Below are 21,821 nucleotides of genomic sequence, written 5' to 3'. Positions count from 1 at the left end.
TATATGGTATATGTCTGTTTTCTTTTATTGGCTGATTTTCTTTTTGTGGTCCAGCTGATCTGTTGGAAAGAGGGAGATCTAGAGAAAGTATCTTCTCTGACCCTCTGTTAACTTTGTTCCTGCAAGTCAACTGGCTCTAAGGGGGCATTTACTCATCAGTGTCAAAGACAATAGTTGTATTCAAGCAATTGTCAGTTGCATTCAAGCCCTTCGTAGCAGTACTTGCCAGTCCCTTGGCTGGAATAGAAGCCCAGATGCTGGGATTCTCTGCTCTGTTCAAGAGGCCCCATTATCATCATTATTAAATGTCTGTCATAATACGTGTTTTGGCCTGTCCACTGTATGCTGCTGACTCCTCTGAGTCCTTTATTAATGTTGATCAGAAGCCCAAGAAAGCTTGCGTGGTTGGGAAATGTATCTTGAAATAAATCACTGTCATCGCTTGTACACTGAGCCTGTTGGGTTGCCATAGGCTAGTGAAATGTTCACTGTGAGAGCAAAAGGTGAGCCAGAGGTTTTAGGTCAGTAATTTCATGCCTGAGCAGGAGGGGATGGGAGTTTAGCTTTCCCTGGAATGTTGCATTGATGAGAAGTGTATCGATTGGGATTTGCTGATTTTGTGCTGTAACCAGGTTGTTATAGCGTCTTGGTGTGTGTTTTCACATCCAGTAGTGCAACAAAATGTTGGCCAACAAGAAAAAAAAATTGTTTGCTGAACAAGGGAGTGATGCTCATCATGTTTGATGTTTCAAAGGCCCGTAGACCTCTGGGTCAATGCCTAACCTGAATTCTGTGGGATACCTACTGGGAATGATTTGGGGCCTGGTTTCCTGAAGTACTGGGCACCTGCAGCTAAACTCCTACATCCTGTTTCAAGAGATCTAAGCCATATGAGGTGTTTGTTTTGTTGTTTTTTTTTTTCCTTGAGTGCTTGATTTCCTCTTCCTTCCCTATTCCTGACTCCCCAGGAGGCTGTTGTGGGAGATGTTTTGTTAGGACATTTGCTTTAAAATGATCTGTGTTTCTTTATGGGTATGTGAAGGATGCAGGTCAAAGAAAAATGTGTCACAGAAAGTGGAAGAAGGTGGAGTTTATTATGGTCTCTAATTCACTCAGTTCATTCTTCTACAGATGTGTTTTACTGTAATGGCAGAAGCTTTTGTGGTGTCTCCAGAGCTGAATTGCCAGAAATGGTCTTCATCTCACAGTTGTCAGTGTTTTATTTTGGCTTTCTGGCCTCAGACCGCTGAGTGCCTTTATATTCAAGCTGCCACAGGAAGCTAGTGGGAAGATGCGAGGTGCTCTTGGGTGAGAAGTACTGCAGCCATGTGCATTTGGACTTCAGCACTGGAACTTAATTATTTAAGTCGGGGCAGTTTCAAAGCACTTCTTGTGGACAAACATCAGCATCGAGTGAGAAACATAGGATCACTTTTATGCTGTAAATTAGCCACATGCCCTTTATAAAAGGAGAGGGCAGTACACCTAGGAGCTTCCAGATACTTTCTCATTGCTGCCACCTTTGTCTAAGTTTTGGCCTAGTGTCAGCCACATATTTTTTGGTTGGGATCTAACCTTGCCTGCATGTTGGCCCATTTTGGTTGTGGTGCTGTGCTGTGTTTGTGTGTGGTGGGGTTTTTGGTAGCAGGGGAGGAGGCTACAGTGGTGGCCCCCTGTGAGAAGCTTCTCAAGGCTTCTCCAGCTCCGAGTCAGACCTGCTTCTGCACCAAGGCTGAGCCAGTTAGTGATGGTGGCTGCGCCTGTGCAATATATATTTAGGAAGGGGAACCTGGGAGGAGGAGTGGGAGTTGTGAGGAGGAGTTGCAAGGAGGACACCTATGCGAACACTGAGGTCAGTGGAAGAAAGGAGGAGGAAGGGGGTAGATGTGCCAGTGCAGAGCCACTCCCTTGCAGCTCGTGGTGAGAGGGCAGGCTGCCCCCCTGCCACCCATGGAGGTCACCAGCGGAGCAGAGACCCACCTGCAGCCTGTGGAGGACCCCACGCTGGAGCAGGTGACTGTGCCCAAAGAAGGCCATGGCTCTGTGGGAAGAAGTCCCTGCTGTCCTGTGAGAGGGAACCATGCTAGAGCAGGAGAATAATGTGAGGAGTTCCCCCCACACCCTGAGGAGGAAGAAGTGGCATGACTGACTGCACCCCCCATCCTTCCTCCTGAAGGGGGGAGCAGGTAGAGGAATAAGGAGCAAAGCTAAGCCTAGAAAGAAGGGAGGGGTGGGGGGAAGGTGTTTTTAAGATGTGGTAATGCTTCTCACTGTCCTACACCGTCTGTTAAATGTTGTTGTTGTTAGTGTCTGAATTAAATTGGTATTCTTTTTCTTCCCCTGACAAGTCTGTCTTTTGCCCATGACTGTAATGGGTGAGTCATCCCTCTCTGTCCTTATCTGGATTCCTGAGCCTTTTGCTTTATTTTCTCCTTCCCAGTCCTGAGGGGGAAGGGGTGAGTGAGCGGCTGCATGGTGCTCAGTTGCCCTCTGAGCTCAAACCATGACAGGTGCTTACCATAAATGGTGAAGGGTAGTTAATTGTTAGTTTCTCACATATTGAAAAATGTGAGAAGTTCATGTTTAACTCCTGGCTGCTTCATGTGGATGCCAGACAGAGGACAGGAATGACACTTGAGGGATTTCCACAAGTGAAGGGCCTGGAGACGGAGGTGCCATTCCTCACTTGGATACAGTTTTGTAGGGACCAGATCATGATTAGTAAAGCCCCAGCCAATTCTCTGCAGAGCAGCATCAGCAGAACTCAAATGTTGCAGAGAGGTTGGTGTCATTGGGGACACAATTACAAGGGAAATGGTGGGTGCTCAGTAGCTAACAGATGGGTTTGGGGGAGGATATCTTGCTCTGGTGTGTGGAGCATTTCAGGAGGTTGATTTGAATGACTATCACCACATGTATTTCAGCTGCTGTCATAGAGCAGCTGGTGTGTTGTCAACTTGATCTTTTCATTTTGTTTGGGGTTTTTTGTAGACTTAAGAAGGAGAGGTAGTGGAAGGGTTTTTGTTGATCTGGATGAGTCGTACTTTATCCTTGCTGTGGAGTAAACATGGCTACAGTGACAGATGTTTACTGCTTAGAAGTCTGTGTTTTAGACCCTGAGGTTTCCTGTTGAGTGGGAAAGCTAAATTTCCCTGTCAGTAGTGGTCACTGCATTCTCTGGCTCTGACCATAGCAGGTAACATCGTCAGGAGGTTATGTACATTTCTACTACAGATCAGATTTTTTTCTTTTATTACTAAGAAGCAAGAATAGAGCATGTTTGAGCCTTCCCAGCTGCGGAAGGTAGATTTGACCGTCTTGCCTGAGTTCTGTTCTTGATCTTCCCGTTACTAGGGTTGTTGCCTTGATGAGGCTGCTTACCCTTACTGTGCTCCCAGCTGATGTTGGGTGGTGGATGGGGTGGCTCCATGTTCTAAGCATTTATGAGGATGCTCTGTGAAGTGCTTTGGGATCCTGACAGGGGACATAAGAATGCAATTAATTGCTTTCCTCTTCCTCCAGGCATTTCACAGGTGGCTTCCGTCCTTGAGTCCAGGTAGCACCAATGTCATAGTGAGTGGCAAAGACAACCTAACAGCAAGCTTGATCAACATTGTCAGCTTTGACCTTCTCAGCAAGATGGACAAGCAACTTAAGAGCACTTTCCAAGTAGTTATTATTGTAAGTGGTACACTAAAATTTTGAAGTTAATTGTATGCTGCAAATGGGGTAACCTTTGTGTTGTACAGGAGAGAAGTGTGAAGTGGGCCTTATTTAGGACTGAAACTATCTTGTAGTAGTGGCTGTGATCACAGCTCTCTTCATGAGTAGAAGCAGGAGGTTTCTCTGAAACCTTTTGAGTTAACTAGTAGCATTTGATTCCTGAGGCTGTTTTCTCTTTCATTGGTTATGGTGCCTCTCTAGTTTCATTGTGGTTGGGCATGTCCTCTGCTGGAGAGAAAGGAGTTTAATGTGGTGTGTCTATTGGAATTGTATCTTTTTAAGGGGATTGGACTTCAGGTTGGTGTTAGTGTTTATCCAGTAAACCAGATAACTTCTAAACATCAAGTACGTCGGTAAAGCATCAAAAAATCTCACTTTGCTTGTGTTCCACTGACAATCTGCTTTAAGCCTTCTTTGATCACTTGCATCATTTCTTAATTAGTTTGAAATCCATTTTTTAACCTTTTACAGAGCCATGATAAAAGGCGTTTTTCTAAATTTCAGTTACTAATATTCAAAACATTTAGTGTTTCAAATCTAGCTTGGATCAGTAAAGACCAAAAGTGTATGCGTGACTTACTATGAGTGTTTGATGTTCTCAGTCTAGTTTTTAGCACACATATGCACCTGTCCCTAAGATCATGACAATTGGAACATAATCCTTTTGTTTCTCAGGATCAGATGGGAATGTGGGAATAGATGGAGCTCTTTGGAGACCAAACTACTCATGGGGAAATTTCTTTTTTTTTCTTTTTTTTTTTTTTTCCCCGCCTGCCCACTCTGACAAGACATTCTGTCAGGGTGGAAATGCATATTGTTACTTCTGTATGTTGGTGCTTGGAGTAAAGGGACTTGGGCTCTAGGGCTACTGCCCTGGAACCTTTTACCAGCCCTGAGCTGGCAGATGTTGTTTCTGTGTGTTGATATGTTCAAATCTGGACGCTGTATATGTTTTTACAGATGAGAGTAGTCCTACTGAGTGCTGAGCTTCCCTGCTTTTCCTTCCAATCTTCTTTTGATGGCTGGGAACATTAATGTAGCTGATTTGTTAATCGAGAGGAAGAAGGCTGTGCTTGAGAGGCTAAGCAGTTGTATTATCTTTGCATGCATGGTTGCTTGCTCATCTACACGTGGAAAGATGAGAGTACCCTTGGAGGGCGCTGATTACTTTTTGTGTCTAAGTTCTGCTTTGCTACAGTGGTAGAAATGAAGCCTGTTTGGGGGTGATGTCTCAAGTAGGAGGCTGTTATCCACCTGGTGAGCTCTATCAGCAGAACAGTTGGATCCTAATTAGATTTCTTTTTTTCCTTATCGTTTTCATTAACCCCTTGTTTAGGGAAGTGGCACTGTATAGGCCTCCTATGTTTGCTGCATTTAAAGGACACATAGGGGCAAATGAATATTGGTGGTGGAGGTAATGTTCCTCTTTCTCCAGCCCTCTCTGCTCACTTGCTTGCAGTTGTTTGAGATTTATGGCTTTAAGGTTTGATTTCTGTTCCATTTGCTTGCAGCTGTGGGTTTGAATGTAGGAATCCTGCTACTCTCCAAGCTGTCCTTTCATTTAGAATTTGATGTGACTATCCCAGTGCTTGAAATACCCTCTGGGATGATAGGCTTATAATATTAGATAAGTGAGAATACTGGGAATTTGTTCTGTAGCCTGCTGTTGGACTATGGATCAGAACTATCTTCACTTTCATGCTTGTTTTGTTTCAGGATGAATCTCATTTCCTAAAGAACATTAAAACTGCACGATGCCAAGCTGCCATGCCTCTACTCAAGGTGCGTATGCTGAGTGCCAAACCTCCAGCAGCTAAGGTCAGGCTCCCAAAGCAGTGTTGCTCCATTTACCAGGTTTTGGAGCCAGGAGCTGAATTCTGTTGTTGTGAAAATGGAAATACAGGTAACATTGTAGATCCAAGAGCAAAATTTGTCTCTGGCATAGCTACTTCTTTCTGTACAAATGTTAGATGGTAAGGCCTAACAAAAGAACTTTTAGAATCTCCCTTGATCTAATTGTGGTACTGCCACTGTTGAGTTTTATGGTGATGGGAAAAAAGGGAATGTCAAAACTTACCAAATGTCTTCAGGGAAAGTAGAATGTAGTAGTGTCAACATAGCTTGTTTAATGGAAATAATCAGTATCAGTTACGTCTTGGCACACAGATTGCTGCTGTATATCAAAATGATATTACCTAGGTCTCTTCCTTGGCTTTGGGCTCTACTCTGTTGCTGCAAGCTTCCAATGTATTTGTGTGGCTAGGGTTCAGGAGTGTTCCTGTTGGTAAGCGTACAGAACTAGCGGGAAATGGCAGAATGTGAGGTTAGCAAGACAGGTGGCCCACAGAAGGGAGGCAATATTCAATTATGCGATAACAGGAGAAATGTAAATTTTAATGTCTGCCTGTTGTCCTGGGATCAAGGAATCAAATTCTCCCTGGTAGCCTCTAAGTAGATTAAAGTTATGAGTAGTTTCTAGACACTGCAGTCTGTACATTAGAACAAGGTAAATGCAGTTCCCTTCAGCAATTATCATCAAGTGTGTATAAAGAGAAGATTCAATCTGTGATGGCTTTAGAGCAACCAACTTTTATATGCAAGATTCTTAATAGCAAACCAAAGGTGGCTGTGCTTGAGTAACTTCATTCTCTTTAAAGGCCTGACTCTTGTCTTCTCTCGGCTTTCAAATCATTTCAGGCTTTTAATGTTTGGAAACTAAGTAGGAAGTCCAATTTTATGAGCAGTTTGAAGTACAATAATTAGGGTGTATATCTGAAAATGGTGGAAAATAACAAATTCACCTCATTGCAAAATGCCCAACAAGCGGTCTTATCCTTTCCTACTTGTAGCTTTGTAAGGATCAGCTTGTCAAAGTTATTTGCAGTCTGGAAGATAGGAGAGTGAAAGATAGTAGCTGTTAAGCAGAGGTTAATTGCCTGTATGCGCTTACTGAGAATTTATTTTTATGCTGTCACATCACTGGTCTTAGAGAATTGAGAATGGGTGCTTCTGAAACAGAATTTCAGTCTTCTGGAAGCATTAAGAGTTTCATGTTCATATCATGCATTATCTCACCTGCAAACACCATACTGTACCAGATGTTTTGTGTTAGGTACATTTTATTCTCCTGCTTGCTGACTATAACTTCTGAAGCAGGTACTTGCTATAATAGCCACTCTTTGCCCTCCTTGCTTTCCAACACGGGCATTTTGCTCTAAAACTAGCCCCGTTGACAGCTTTGTCTTCAACTACTAGTGAGTGATGCTGTGTTCATTACTGGCATGGCACAACACATCACAGTAATGCTTTCATATTTGAAAGAACTGCCAGAATAGGCAGAGTTTTCACTGCTCAAATACTGGATTTAACAACTATACTGTGTCATCTTTATAGTAAATAGTCAATGGGGTAAAAATGGGAGTATTTTCAGTATTTACATGATACTTTGAGATTACTGAATAAGAGGCGTTGATAAACGTGTTGCTGAGGATTACTTTGTGTTAAAAGGATTAGAGCAGTACTGGGGCTCTTAGAAGAGACCAAAATAAGGTGTATCCATAGGCAAGCCCGTGATAGGTACACTGCTGCTAGCACCACGGTCCCTACCTCAAGATCAGAGTGTGAAGCCATGACAGTGCTGTAACCAGAGCCCCTGGAGTCAACTCATGCCTTGTCTACTTTGTAAACGTTGCCGCTTCTAGCTGTTGGTAGCATTATGCAACTTTAATCTTTCTGAAATTGCCATAGTTGCTTATATTTTCTACAAGGTTCCGAACATCCTAAAGCATGAAAGCTTAGCCTTGAACTGACTTTTGGGGACAGAAAGGGGAAAAAAAAAAAACCCACAAACCTAAGAAATGTGATCCTTGGTCCTTGCATACTGCAAAGATTTATGAGTCCATAATGACACTGGACAGATCTAAGTTAAAATGTTTGAGCCTGTAATGTTTCTGTCACTTCCATCCATACTTAATGGATTCTTTTTATCTTGACAGATTCTGCTCCTGTGACTTCTCTATTTGAATAATAAGTAAAATATAAAAATTGTTGTGAGTATTTAGACAGAACTGCACAATAATCAGATTAAATCAATACATTCATAATAAAGATAACTTATGTTGGATATTAATTTGGCAACTGTCTTGTTAAACAGCTAAGCTGTATCTCCACCTCTGAAATATTTAACCCATGGCTACGGCATTTAAAGCCTCATTTTAGTTTTAATATCTGACTGGTTTTCAAAATGAAGTGGTATTTTTAGCCACTCAGTAATAATTCATCTTTTCCTGCTCTCTCGTCTATATTGTGGAGCAAGTGTGGTATGGAATTGTCAAGCAGAACCATGTATTAAATATGTGGCCTAAGTTTGTCAGCTGGGGACTTCCAGACATTTTTTTAATATTAAAAAAGCCCACAAATTCTGTGTGGTGCAGTATTCGGTGTGTGTAGTATTCAGTATCTGTTGTGACATACTTAGCTGCTACTCTGACAGAGATTTAGGAAAGCTTTGCTTGGGGCAGTAGAAAGTGTGACTGCACTTTTATAATCGCTGGATGTATGCAATGACCATACTTGCTACCTGGTAGCTTGCTCCAGGTTGTCATTAGTTTCGGGTAAGTATATAGACATGTTGTGCCCAATTTATTGTTATTGGACAAAACTTTGAGAGGAATTTATAAACAGTAAGACAGGGTGAGCTGAAACAGCAGCAGCAAAACGTTTAGGCCAGATTTCTTATTCCCTTCAACGTTCCCAGTGGATGTGCAAACTTGTGGGTGTGCAGACTTGTACATGGGGGAGAATGCTTCATCCACCTGCATGGAACTGGGTGTCAGAGTTTGTACACAGTCCGTGTGCATCCCTGCAAAATTATTGAGGCAGTTGGATTGAAAGCTGCAGTAGAGAACAGTCGTTTGATGTTTTGGCATGTGGCAAAAATCCTGCTCTCAAGCTCAGCCAGCTTTCACAGTGGCCAGTCTGTGCCAGCAGCTGTGTGAGATCTGTCCCCAGCTTCAGCATCTCTCATGGTACTCAAGAGAGCTAGAAGTTCCTCTGTTCAAAGTGGTCCTTTTCTCTTGTTTTCACACACATCAAAGTGAGAACAGTCTCATACTGTTGGGCTTTGGTTGAGTCACCAGAAAGCCTGGTCAGGCCTGGCTTGTCCCTGCTGCTAATCCAGAGCTGCCACAATCAGTAATAGGACCTACTTGTCACCTTGTTTTCTTTAGTCTCATGTTTGGGACTAAGTTGTCCTGGGTGTACTGACAATACTGGTTGTTCCCTTTGCCTCCGCCCTGCGTCAGCCTCCCTCAGAGGCAGAAAGTGTCATGGTGTTACCTTTTGTGGGCATTTTGTTTTACCTTCCAAGATTAGAGTGGCCCAGAGACTGAACATAGGAGAGGGACTATACATCTACTAATATCCATGGAATAACAAAGCCCCAGGGATGTAGATGAAGAAGAAACATCAAACCAGAAGTTTTTCACTGATCTGTGGTGCGATCTCTTGGGGACTGGAGTGAAAAGGATTCTACATCCTTCGACCAGCCAAAGTGCTGCATGGTCTTTGTTCTTCTCTAATTGCATGGAGTACTGCAAGGCAGTGGAAACTGGGGAAGGTCCCAATGGAACATGGATGAGTTGTTTGGAAGCATGACAGTAAGTTTTTAGTGAAGAACTAGTTGGGTTAGAAACAGAGAATTAAAAAGTAGTATCTAATCAAAGATTCTAATGGCATAAAATAGTCTTATTCCTGTTGTGCTCCCTTGTGGGCTTTGTTCCACAACATTTGGGTAATGTTACTAATGTGATTTTTCCTGTTGAGCTGCTGTTCAGGTTAATAGCATGATGCACATCCTGGTGTTTGCAGGGTTAAAGGTCTTTGTTTCTATTACGGAATTTCAAATACATTGTGTGGCTAGAATCTAATACTCTTTGTGCTTGTTTTAATAAAGAGATGCTTAAAAATAATGGAGGGAAATAGGTCACCGCTGAAGGTAGAAGGTGAGGAGAGAACACAAAATTCTCCCTTTTCAGTGGGAAATACATAGTGGCTGTCTTCAGGGATTACAAATCCATGTGGATTGGATAAATAAGCCTTTGCTTGTTGTCATCTGCTGAGAGAAGGACCTTCCTCTTGAAGTTGGAGAAGCTGTGTCTGCATCTTCAGATCTACTCTTAACTTCCAATTTCCCTTCCTTCTCGAAATAGGGAGGTAGTGTAATTTGCTTCAGTCATAGCTGATCATCACCAGTTGACACAGATTCTATGTCTAGGTGTCAAGAATAGGGAAAGGCATTTCCATTTTTTGGAATAACCACTGTAGGATCATCTTATGAAATGCAGAGCCCTGTCTATCTTACCCAAGTACAGAAACACTCTTCAAAACAGCTGCAACCCTTTCTGTTTATCAAAACTTCTATTTCATCAGGTGATCATCTCTATTTTATTATGGCCACTCTCAGATCTTTCATTTCACAGGACAAGGTATTCTTATGTTAAGCAGGTCAAAATGACAGAGTAAGCAAAAACTAGGGACACAAGTAATTTTACAGCCAGAACCAGCCACACTTGTTTAAAAAAAGTATGTCAGTCTGTTAGCATATGGCAGAGCTCATACTGTGAAATTCATTTAACACAGAGACAGTCATTGTATGTTAATGAGGCTCTTTGCATGTTCAATTATTTCTTTGTGGCATAAACCCCCTTCTCACCTACTCCCCTTTGAATCAGTTGGGTGCTGGGTTTTGACCTCTATCGGGGTTTACCATTTCATAAATTATTCTTTGACTTTCAAAAGTGACTTTTGTAAATGTTGTCACAGCTGTGGAACTAATTCTTGCTGGTGTATTGTGTGTGCAAGTGTAATGCTACAAAGACACAGTTGTCTTATGTTACTTAGTAAATGAGGGCTACAGACCAGCTCTCCACTAGTCAAGTCACAAGTTCCCTTGAGCAATCTCACAAGAAAGTAGCTGTAAGAACAGTCACAAGGACACATGAGAGAGAGGAGTGCTTCTGGGGAAGATTAAACTTTGTGCCTAAATGCTAATGAGCAACAAATGTTAGTTCTCCTATGTGGAAATATGTATCAACTGATTACAGATCTGGTTTTGCTAGAAAGTCCCTTCAATCTTATTTTCTGTGCTGTTGTTCCATATTATTCTTATAGGCCTCAGAAGAAAGGGTGTAAGTTCTCATTCTTGACAGCACAGAAGGTTCAGCAGGAAACAAGAATTAGGCAGTGATCAGCAGAGACTTCTCTGCAGGAGCAAATCTTTATTGGCATCTATTCAAAATGAGTTGCCGCTAGAAAAAGAAATGTGAATCAAAGACATTTCTTTCATCCAGAATTTAAGGAAGCCTTCAACACTCAGAAACTTGTCTTCCTAGGATTTTTTTTCTTCTCTTCTTTCTTGGGCTCCTTCTGTCATGGACTTTAAAACTGAAAGGGACCCTTGAGATATTGAGTTAGACCACCTATATTCCACAGAATTTTCTGAAATTAATTTCTTCAAGTTCTTCACAGCTCTTGTAGAGCTGGTGTCTTCTGGTTTTTTGGTTGGTTTGGGGTTTTTTATTGTTTTTTAATTCTCGATTTGTTTAAAATGATTAATTATGGAAGGTGTATCACAGCACTTGGTAAGTGCTTGCAATGGTTAGATACCCTATCTGTTCAGAAATAAGTTGCGCACAGCAAAGAAGCGGCTGGACAATTGATAGCAGAATTGATATAACCTGTAATTTCATCATTCTCTCTTTTGATAACTATTTAGGGCTTGGGGAAGGAGCTTGACTAATTGTTGTGACTACTGAGGAATTAGTGTTCCAACCTCGTCTCATGTAGCTCCTGGGGAACACCCTCCAAATAGGAGGAGCCTTGAGGATGGCAGAAAACCTTTCAAAACAGTTGGGTTTATGTTACATTTAATATGTCCCTGGTCTGTTCTGAGTGAACTTTTCCCGGTTTAGCTTGATCCAGAGTTACTTGAAATGAGCAGTCTGTAATTGCATGACCTCCATGTTGTCTTTTTCCTAGCAGTGGCCTTCTGTTAGTCCAGGAGGAAAAAGTTTAATTTGGAGGTTTCTTGCACATGTGGGACTAGCTTGTCTTGTGTTTCAGCAGATTTCTGAGGGTGGTGTCAGCTTACTCCTCAAAGGCTTCTGCAAGGCATCAGGTATTGTCTAGGTTCTGCTCAGTTGTCCTCCACTGTTACCTTAATTTTAAGAACTGACCTAATTTCTGCTTTATCACTTTGTTTCCCCATGGGATCTGATATCTTTGGTCTCTGTGACTCCTCTGTCTTTTGAGTAGCATAGGCACCTCTGTCTTGTGCGAACTAGCTCTCACCTTCTGACATGTCCAAAGGTTTCACCTCTCCTCTTACTTAGTTCAATAAATATCCTGCTTTTTTAAATGTTTATGGGAATTGTCTGATCCTGGTGGTGATCACAGTTCCTTCTGATCTGTTTAATAGGAATGGAGGGAGAAGGCCAGTCCCACCTTGATTACAACGTACATATAAATATCTGATAGAGGGTCCTGAAATTAATTTCCGGTAGCTGATCTGTGAACACTTTTTCTACCAGATTTCGTTGGCGAGTGGATGAATCAGCTGAATAGATTTGGGTGACTGGTAGATCTCAGTGAAATGATAAAAGAATTTCATTTTCTTTTTCATTTAAATGTGAATGAGCTGTTGGTACAGATGTCACTCAAGAATCTCTGTTATTTTAATGAACCTGCATTAAACCATGCAGGAAATTACAAGGCATGTGTAATTTAACTACTGTATGTGAATTTACAGCAGTAGAAATTCATAGATCTCATCTAATAATAGAATTAGATAATAATGGAGGTATGAGGGTAGAAATGCATCTTGGAGGCTTTTATGTCTATAGTGTCTTTTTTTTTCCCCCCACTTTTTGGGTGCACCTGCTTTAGATACAGGTTTCCACCCCCTTCCTGTCTGCCCTGCAACACATGTTTTACAATCTTCTTGCATGATTCATATTTATTAACTCATGTTCTAGCATCCAGCCAGCTGTGCCTAGACTCACCATGGCTGTTAGATGGGCCATTTTCTGGTCCTGAAGGCAGCTTCATCTTTCTCTCCTTGCTAGTAGAATTTAAAAAGAAAAAAAAATTAACAAAAAAAAAAAATCCTACTTCTTCTGGATCTCTTCTGCTTTTGTGAGGAAGACAGTCTGTTTATGGCTTGCTGTGGCAGGTTTATTACAAGAGAATTTATTTTGGAGGTGAGGCTGTACCTGAGAGGGTGTGTCACTTTCCCGTGACATCTGATGCCAATTGAAAAGCTAGATATTAACGTATCTAGTGGGTAAATGCCAGTTCAGAAAGTACTGTCATAAAAATTGATGTCCCCTTCCCTTACAGTATGTGGATGATGAATAAGAAATAATATGGTTTGTCCTGCTTCCTAGAAGTTTTAAACACTGTCCTTGAGTGTCTTCAGGCAGTGAAGGCTGAAAGTATCTGTGGAAGGTGAAGTACTCTTCCATTTAGGGTGCTTAGACAACGGCTCTGAGAATTTCTTCCTGGACTGGAGATAACTTCTTAGCAGGCTTTGCTTATATTGTAAGCTCTATGATAATAGTGCTCTATTTTGCTTTTTCAGGCTGCCAGGAGAGTGATCTTACTTTCGGGAACCCCTGCCATGTCGCGGCCCGCGGAGCTTTACACGCAGATCGCAGCTGTCCAGCCAGCCTTCTTTCCACACTACCACTCCTTTGGGCTACGTTACTGTGATGCCAAGAAGGTACTTCACTGGGGGAAGTGGCAGACTGGGACTCTGCAAACAGCATTTTATTTTGTTATTTTCAAAATGTGGAGGCTTTTTCTTTCCTCTCTTCTGTCTGATGTTGCATCTTTTTTTGAGAGAGTCTCACTGCAGAGTAACATTTTCAAAAGCTCTCAACCTGAGAAGCTGTAGGCGCTGCAATGGTGGGCCTGAGACATGGAGACGGTAATGCTTCATGTCAAAATCTGCCCTGAAAGCCACAGAATTAAAAAGCTAAAAAAAAAGGAAAAATGGCCACAGCTGGGAAAGGAGCCTGTTCTAATAAGAATTTGCCCCCAGAATGTTTTAAATGTTTTAAACTATGTGACCTTTTAAGCAGCTTCAAGTTTGGGCTAATTGATTTAAAAACAAACAAACAAACAAAACAGTTTCTAGTCTGCTTTAGTGACTGTTTAACAAAGTAAAGCCTCTGCTTGAGATTTTAGACTTTATATTTCCAGGTAAGTTAAAAATGAAGGCTTACAGTCTTTGTATTCCACCCTTTTCTAATTCAGGAAATGGATGTGATCCTCAGCATATCTTGAGAATAAATTAACTTCTTTGATCTCTGCCAGCTGCTTAGCCATGGTTTCAGCAGAGTCATTGAGTCCAACCACTACAAGATCTTGGCTTTGCGGGGAGCCAGCATTTGCAGCCATGATGGCAGTCTTGCTCTCAATGTACAGGCAACTCAGCTGTGCTTGGATTTGCCATCTCTAGGGCTGCTCTGTGTGTTGGAACACACACTGCTGAGAGAAGAGCTCTTGCAGCTGCCTGTTGTAAAAGGAGGCTCTGGGATCTTCTGTGCTGGTTGCATAGACACAGAAAGGGGAACCAAAGTTAAAGTTCCTCCAAGTTCTGATTCAGAACAACAGCTGTCTGATCTGGCTTGCAGTCCAGGACAGGCATGTAGCAGTTAGTGTGGCACAGAATGGTTTGGCAGTGTGAGCATGGTCCCGTAGTACATGAACTTGCTTGCTCTGCTTTGTTCTCAAGTGATCCATTTCACTTGTGCCTCCTTTTCTGTAAGACAGTTTGCTCAGCAATAATTTTCAACACAGCGCTTGGAAACACCAAATGACCATTTCAGTGCTTAAAAATATTTACAGAAGAACTGAACATCATTGGTGTATGCCATAAAAATAGTTATAGCTATTCATAGGGCTTTTGTGTTTTGTTTTCTTTTCACTGTTTGGGGTAGCTAACATATGCCAAGTTTCCAACAGGAAGATTCATATTTCAGTCTCATATAAAGTTCTCAAGTCCCCTTTGTCCTATATCTGAATGCCCACTTTTACTTTCGTAGCTAGTGTAGTGCTGTTCTATGTATGTCCAAATGTGCAAGCTACATTAGCAATTCATTGGCTTTGGTGCTTATATGCTGATACCACTGATTAAAGTAAAGCCATTAGCATGCAGAATCACAGATACAGAGCTTGAGTTCTGGAAGATGACACCATTCATATTGGCAAAGCACTGCTTTCCTGACAGAGGTTAAGCTTATCATTTCTCCATCCATAGTAGGAATCATATGGAGGGAGAGGGCCATGTCTTCTGCTGAGCTTCATTATCTTTTTTTGAAAGATTCCTGCCTGAGTGGAGTTCAGAATGCTTTCTAGAGGGAAATGAAGAGATGCAATTTAAGCTCGTTGGTTTTCTGCAGTAAAAAGGAAAGTTGAATTGCAGTGTGTGAGTCTAAATAGGCTTGAAGTTTTATAAACCCTTTGAGGGTAAAGTTCTGCACGACTAGCTGTTGCTTCAATTATGAGGCATATGGACCTCAGGTAAGATGTTGAATTGGATAAAAGAAATAAAATTGTTTTACAGGATCCAGGTTTTAACAGTGTATTCTGTGTAAATGAGTTTCCAACCTACAATGAAACTCAGCATGGAGGTCACAGTCTGTATCAGCTTCCCTTCAAAGCCTCTGCAGGGTTTCTAGTACAAGTTTTTTGTTTCTCTGTTTGACCTGCCTCTACTAGACAGTTGAATATTGCTGGTCTTCTCAGTGTTCGCTTGGGACGTTTTGCTACAGTTAATGTCAGTAAATGATAGAGTGAACCTAGAGTTTGGTTATTTAGAGAAGAAGTGGGGCTGCTGGAAATGAGATGTGGATACTATTAGAGGAAAAAATGGGACTGTTGAATATTGGGTTGCCATAGATCCACTCAGCAATGAGTAAATTAAAAGGTGTTTTGATGACTGTAGTTGTTCCCTCATGACTGTAGTATGTCCCTCATGTTCCTTTTTTGCAGCTCTAACCTGAGATTGTGTTAGGAGTTACATCCTCTCTGAAGAACTGTTGTAGTACTTTTGCTGTCATTAGTTAAATAGGTTCTTCTTTCTGTCCTGAAGTGGCAGCATTATGAGCGGGGCTGGAATTGCACAGAACCAGAGGTTTTGCAAGGCTTTGCGAGATCTGTCAGGATGAAAGGTGCTATGTAAAAATGTTTCAGTATTGATAATAAATCTGATTGCATTGTAAAATTAAAAGAAAAATTGACACACCTGAACATTCAATTTAAAACTAAAACCTGACTAGTTTCTGTTTGATGATAGATTTTTATGACAGAAAATTGCAAATATCTGGCAGATATGATCAGAAAAGATATAAAAGTTTATAATTTTGTAATTCAACCTCCCAGCATCTGTACTCTTAAAAATGCAGCAAGTGAAATGTCACCTGTTTATTTACAAAATATCTCAAATCTGTTTCCCAAAATACGTGCTGTGAATTCATTTTTCAAACTGGGTGATGTTGGCAAATATTAAATAATTTCTATCTGAGCACATGCTCTGAATTTGTAAGGGTTTGGCAGCTTCTACTAACACTGTAATAAGTTTACTGACTCATGTAAGATGCTGTAACACTTCGGTAAGAAAATCACAGTTGGAAGCATTTGTTCTGGAATGTTATGGATCAAAGCCAGATGTGTATTTTGGCAAAATAAATGTCCCTCTTTTTTCTCTCTTTTCTTTTCCACAATAGGATATACTAAACTATATTTTAATAATTCAATAAATATTAATCTTTTTTATCACTAGCTAAGTGCAGTACAGAACTAGCATGTTTCCTTGTTTGCAAATTGTTCCAGTAACAGTCACCATAAAAGTAGTATAGTAATCTGAACATACTGTAGAGATTCTGCCTTTGTATGCTTTTTAATATGACAGTGGATAGTATATTGGCTCTGTTTTGTGCCTTGTTCTTTCAGTTATGATGATGTTACTCTTCTGAAATGAATTGTGCTACATGGACACAAAACATATATATTACTTGCTTGTTATGGAAGAGGAAAGTGAGAGGAAAGTGAGAAACTGGGTTGCATGAGTAGAATGAGGTAGCCTGAGGAGAGTGTCCAGGCCCTGCAGCAGATCTTGCTCAGCAGCCTAGTCAGTGTTGATGCCTGCTGCTTGGCTACCAGCACACTGAGCAGTGGGGGCAGAGGGCTTCTGAGGCTGGGTGCAGCACCAGGTGGGTCCTTGGTTTCGTACATCTGCTCTGCTGGGTCCACAGAGCCTGAAGAAATGCAGAAAGGGCGCACAAAGAATGGGGCTCAGCACTGTCAACTTTTATGCAGCATGCATAAAGCTGATAAACCCAACTAGACTTGAGCCAGCTTTTCACGGACCTGAGGGATATATCTGCATTACACTCCTGGTTTCAGGGAAGTAGAGCAGCAATACCCATGTTGGCTTTTTGAGGGCTTGGCTTAGATCCAGGTGGGCTTATTACCTCTAGCTGTATACCACGGTGCTGTTGTCAGAGCCAAAGTTTTAACTCTACAGGATCCAAACTGGCTTTTTGTCTAGGGTTTGAATTGTTTCCTGCTTTAATGAACCAACTATAGATAATCAGATGATACCATAATTATGTAGGAACAGATTAAGTCAAATGAGTTTTAATGGTGGCCATAAATTCCAGAATCTGAAGTCAGTTAGTGGTTCACATCAGTACAACGTGGCAATAGAATTGCAGATTGTCCTGTGATGTCTCAACCTGAAGTAGGAATGTTCGCTTTCAGATATCAGAGAGGCCTTAATTGCCCATTAGCTCTTTGATTCCTCCTCTTTCTGTCTCATAGCATGTTCTCATCCCTCTTCCATTAAAGCACCATCCCTTAATACAGTCAGTAACATGGCTAACCTCATGGCTGGTATGATTTATTTTGTCTTACGCATTTTACAGGAGGATGGAGCGAATACTTCGGAGCTTTTTCCTATTTTACTTCCATTTCTGTGTTGCAGCAGGTTTCTCTTGGGGAAGGCAAATAAAAGATACATAGATTTTTAAGGTTAAATCTATTTTAGCAATTAATGTGGCGCAATGAGAGTGGAGCAGCAGATCAAAGGGGTTGGTGCTGAGGTTCCTCACATCTCCATTATGTGCATTTCAGGAGGGTGTATGTATACATATGTAGGGGATTCCTTTGGGTTGTTGTTCCAAGAGCAGAGGTTGTATTTTTGGCTTTCTTTGGTGACGCTGACAGTAAGACTTGGAATTAGACCTGTGAGGAAGATTTCCTCTCCCCCTTGCCTTGGTTTTCAGTATTACTGTAGCTGTATTTCATATACTTATTTGTGAAACTTCAGCATAAAACCCTTATTGGTCTCCTCTCCAGAAAAAGTTGTTTAAAGATGTTTCTTTTGGGGAATGTACCAATTTTGATGCCACTGTTTGTCAGCTTAGTTGTTCTTTCCCAGACAACAAATGATAGACTGGGGTTATTAGTAGGAGAAGTGATGAGCTGAGATTAATTGAAGAGATCTATGTTTTCTGCAGACAGGATCTTGGAGGATAGGGGCAGTTCAGAGGCGAATGCTTCAAGGAAGAGTAAATGAAGGGTTTGTTTAGAGGAGCTTTGAAGTGATGATGCTTTGAAGAGACAATGCTTGGAGTGATGTATTTTGGGCCACAAGTTATTTATGGTTTGCTTGAGTCTGAGCCAAACATGTTAATGGCAGAAACAGAGTATGTCAGGAAGCAGATCAAGAGACAGGTCACAGTGGAAAACAGGCAATTTTGACCTAGCATTTACTAGGCATGTCAGTCAAATGTAACATCTGTGTGAAGGCAGTTGGGTTAAGGATGTTTGTCCTCATGCTGTTGGAGAAGATTTTTGTGTGCCTAAAGCTGAGGTAGATGTGTGTGGATAGAACTGCACTGAGTTCTGTCATCCTGCCTAAAGCTGCAAGCAGAGTGCAAAACCACCTTGCTGTGTGAGGATGAATACCAGGGCACAGTGCTGTGGTAGGGATCCCTACCTTTCTGCGTAGTCCTCTTCTCTGCACCTCCCTGATCACTTGTAGATAGGAGAAAGGGAATCTTATAAGTAACCTTCTCACGCTGGGTGGATTAGTTTGTACGCTTCTATCTTATCGTCACTTTTGTCAAAACTCTCTTCCTACTGACCATTAAGTTCTTACCTTGTCCTGTTGCTCTGGAAGTTTTTTCTACTCCTGGATTGCCTGCAGACCAGTCTCTTGTAAGTTGGACACTGATAACTGCTTTGATGTTTCCCAGATGCCATGGGGTTGGGACTACTCTGGATCATCCAACTTAACTGAACTGAAAATTTTGCTGGAAGAAGCCATCATGATCCGACGTCTGAAATCAGATGTGCTTTCCCAGCTTCCAGCAAAGCAACGCAAAATGGTTGTCGTGGCTCCTGAAGGCATCAGTGCAAAGTCCAAAGCTGTCTTGGCAGCTGAAGCAAAGAGGATGGCCAAAGGATATGGAAGTGTAAGTCAGAAACTATTTTCATGATGAGCCATTTGTATTTCAGGTACCTTTATTTAAAAACATCAAAGGAAAAACAGTACCCTGAGTTCCAAGGAAGGTCAGAGCCACGCCTCGTGTGCAGTGGAAAGCTGTTGAAGGCACTGTTTTAAATGAATGTACAACACAGTCAAAACAACTCAGCTTTTTTCCTTTGGATTTAAGTGGTCTACTTTGTCCCTTTCTGTGAAATACCTTTTCCTCTCTCTTTTTTTCCTCTCTTGTTAATCCTTTCTAATAGTCTTTTTGTACCTCCTGTCTCTGTACTTACTGTTCTGTCTTGCCTTGTAATCCCATTCACCCTACAGACACAGCCTTGTTGAAGCTGTGTTGTGAACACAGCAGTAGCCAAAAATGTGAAGAGTGCATTTTTGCTTTTTTTGTTTGTTTTTCTTGCATGGATGGCAAATGCATGTTCTAGGCTTCTAGGTTGCTAATACAGTTCTGTAAGAACTTAGGAGTTTCTCCTTGCCATTTTAGTTGGGAAATGCTTTCTCAACTAAAACTAAGTTTGTGATAGGCTTGTCATCCAACTTGTAGGAGTTGAGTAGGAGGTAGGAGGGAAGGTGTCAGAAATAGGAGTGTGTGAGTATCTGCTATACCAAGTGGCAAGTAGGAGACTTCCCCCTCCAGTCCCCTTTTGTTGTGCATTTTTAGACTGATTTTTTCCTAGTAAAGTGTTTATTGGCAGCAGCAGACATCCCAAATCTGTAAGCAAAGAAGAAAAGGCATTTCTGAGACTCATTTATTTATCTTTCTCTCTGCAGAAACAACAGGAGAAGGAAGCTCTTCTCCTCTTCTACAACAGAACAGCAGAAGCTAAAATCCACTCTGTCGTGTAAGCTGCATGTCATTGCTTCATTCTTGCCTAGTAAAATGTGTTTTTCCTCTGAGAACAGGAAAACAGTGTCTTGGAGATAACAGTGCAGGGACATGAAGCACAGCCTCAAGCCAGCTTAGAAAAAAATGATTTTAATTACAATGCACTAAACATTTCTTCTCTTGGGGTTCCTAGGCTGAATAAGTGTTCTGATTTCATTCCAGACATGGATCTACACTGTCATTTGAACCATATAAAATTACTTGGTGTTTGGGACTTGGGTCAGGTTCCCTGGTCTGGACCCTATTTCAGTTTAAGGAGGCAGGGAGTAATGAAAACTAAAAGTATCAACAGAAATTGAGAAAACAAATGCTACAGTCCTGCTGCAGCAGGAACCCTGAGCCAAAAAGCTTTTGAGATGTATTGAGCTTTTGTTGTAGTGTGCTCTAAGGATGTCACAGCCCCTGCGGAAGTTCTTGGCTCTTCCACAAAACTCACATGGGACCTCAGTAGCAAAAGTTTTATATCATAGGTGTGCTTCTAACACTGTCTTCCCTAGGAATAATTTCCTTCTGTGACTTTGTGCCCTTTCATGCTTAGCCTTTCTGCTGGAACCGCAAAGGAGTTGCTTTAGCTCCCATAGCATGACTTTTTAATAAGGAGTATGCTAATAACATGAAACCAGTTTACTTTTCTGCGGCTCTCTGAATGTAAGGACCAGCTGATGTGCACTGTGTGATTTCACAGTCTCAGACCTTGCTGCAGAATTTGCCTGTTTGGCACAGAACTGCACTTCAGAGTCCCAGCGCTCATTTCTGTAGAAGAGTTTCTTGCTTTTATATTAGTGAACAGTTAGAAGACTTTCTTCCTTTTATTTCAGTTGCAAGTGTGAACTGAATATAAAACCATGAAGTGCTGTTTACTTGACTCTCTGGTAGGAACTAGTCCTTTTTTTTTTTTTTCTGGGGTTTAGTAGCATTTAAAATTCCACTTATAAACTGCTAATGTACGGTACCATCTAGCTAATGGTACTGTCCTATGGTCATCAGCACCTCCCATGTCTTAACCTTGATGACAGTGTCTTCCATTGCTTCCGTTGAAATACCTAGCCAGTTGTTAAATGGAATATGGGAATGAGATATAATTGTGTTGGCATCTGCTTGCTTGCTACACTGAATGTTTGCTTGATATTTGTTATAAAATCCAGCAATCCCACTTCTCTCCCGTATTTCTTTGTTAAATGATATTGTCACATAATTGGGATCTGAACATCATGAACCCTGGGAGCTGTCTGCAAAGCACTGTTACATCTTAATACAGCGCTGGAAATCCTGCCTCGTGTTTTCTGAGAGTTGCTGCTGACCTAAGCTGTGTTGTATTTAGCAGAGAACTTAGTATTTGCTATTCCAAAGAAAAGATGACATTTGTATCATCTGTTCTGCTGGCTGTTGCCATACTTAGTTACAAATTTTAGACTTATAGGTGTTTTTCAGGCTCCAGTTGACCTGATTGTACCACAAGTTACTACACTGAAATGGGTTCTGTAGCTCTGCTATTGGTCGATGGCAAAAGCCAGGTGTTTTCATTTAATTAACACTGTTTAAGTGTGTTTAGAAGAAGTCTTGTTACCTTTCATTGGTCATTAGCCTATAGGCATATGGATAATTCCTAGAAATAGCTGATGTATTTAGACTGTTAAG

General features: G+C 41.4%; 1 protein-coding gene across 3 annotated transcripts in view; it reads left to right on the top strand.

Annotated features, from left to right (window-relative positions):
• The window catches only part of SMARCAL1 (SNF2 related chromatin remodeling annealing helicase 1), a 40,425-nt gene that overhangs the window by 12,030 nt on the left and 6,574 nt on the right, over positions 1-21,821 (top strand). For all 3 annotated transcript variants that reach the window (XM_074873506.1, XM_074873507.1, XM_074873508.1), the window contains exons 8-12: positions 3,523-3,681; positions 5,440-5,505; positions 13,361-13,501; positions 19,047-19,265; positions 20,069-20,139. In XM_074873506.1, the coding sequence (XP_074729607.1) occupies positions 3,523-3,681; positions 5,440-5,505; positions 13,361-13,501; positions 19,047-19,265; positions 20,069-20,139 (656 nt within the window). The remainder of the gene's footprint in view (positions 1-3,522; positions 3,682-5,439; positions 5,506-13,360; positions 13,502-19,046; positions 19,266-20,068; positions 20,140-21,821) is intronic.

The sequence above is a fragment of the Strix uralensis genome, chromosome 6 (genome assembly GCF_047716275.1).
Source record: "Strix uralensis isolate ZFMK-TIS-50842 chromosome 6, bStrUra1, whole genome shotgun sequence".
NCBI classification, from domain to species: domain Eukaryota; kingdom Metazoa; phylum Chordata; class Aves; order Strigiformes; family Strigidae; genus Strix; species Strix uralensis.
Note: the sequence above shows the minus strand (reverse complement) of the source record. Positions and strands in the feature narration are given on the sequence as shown.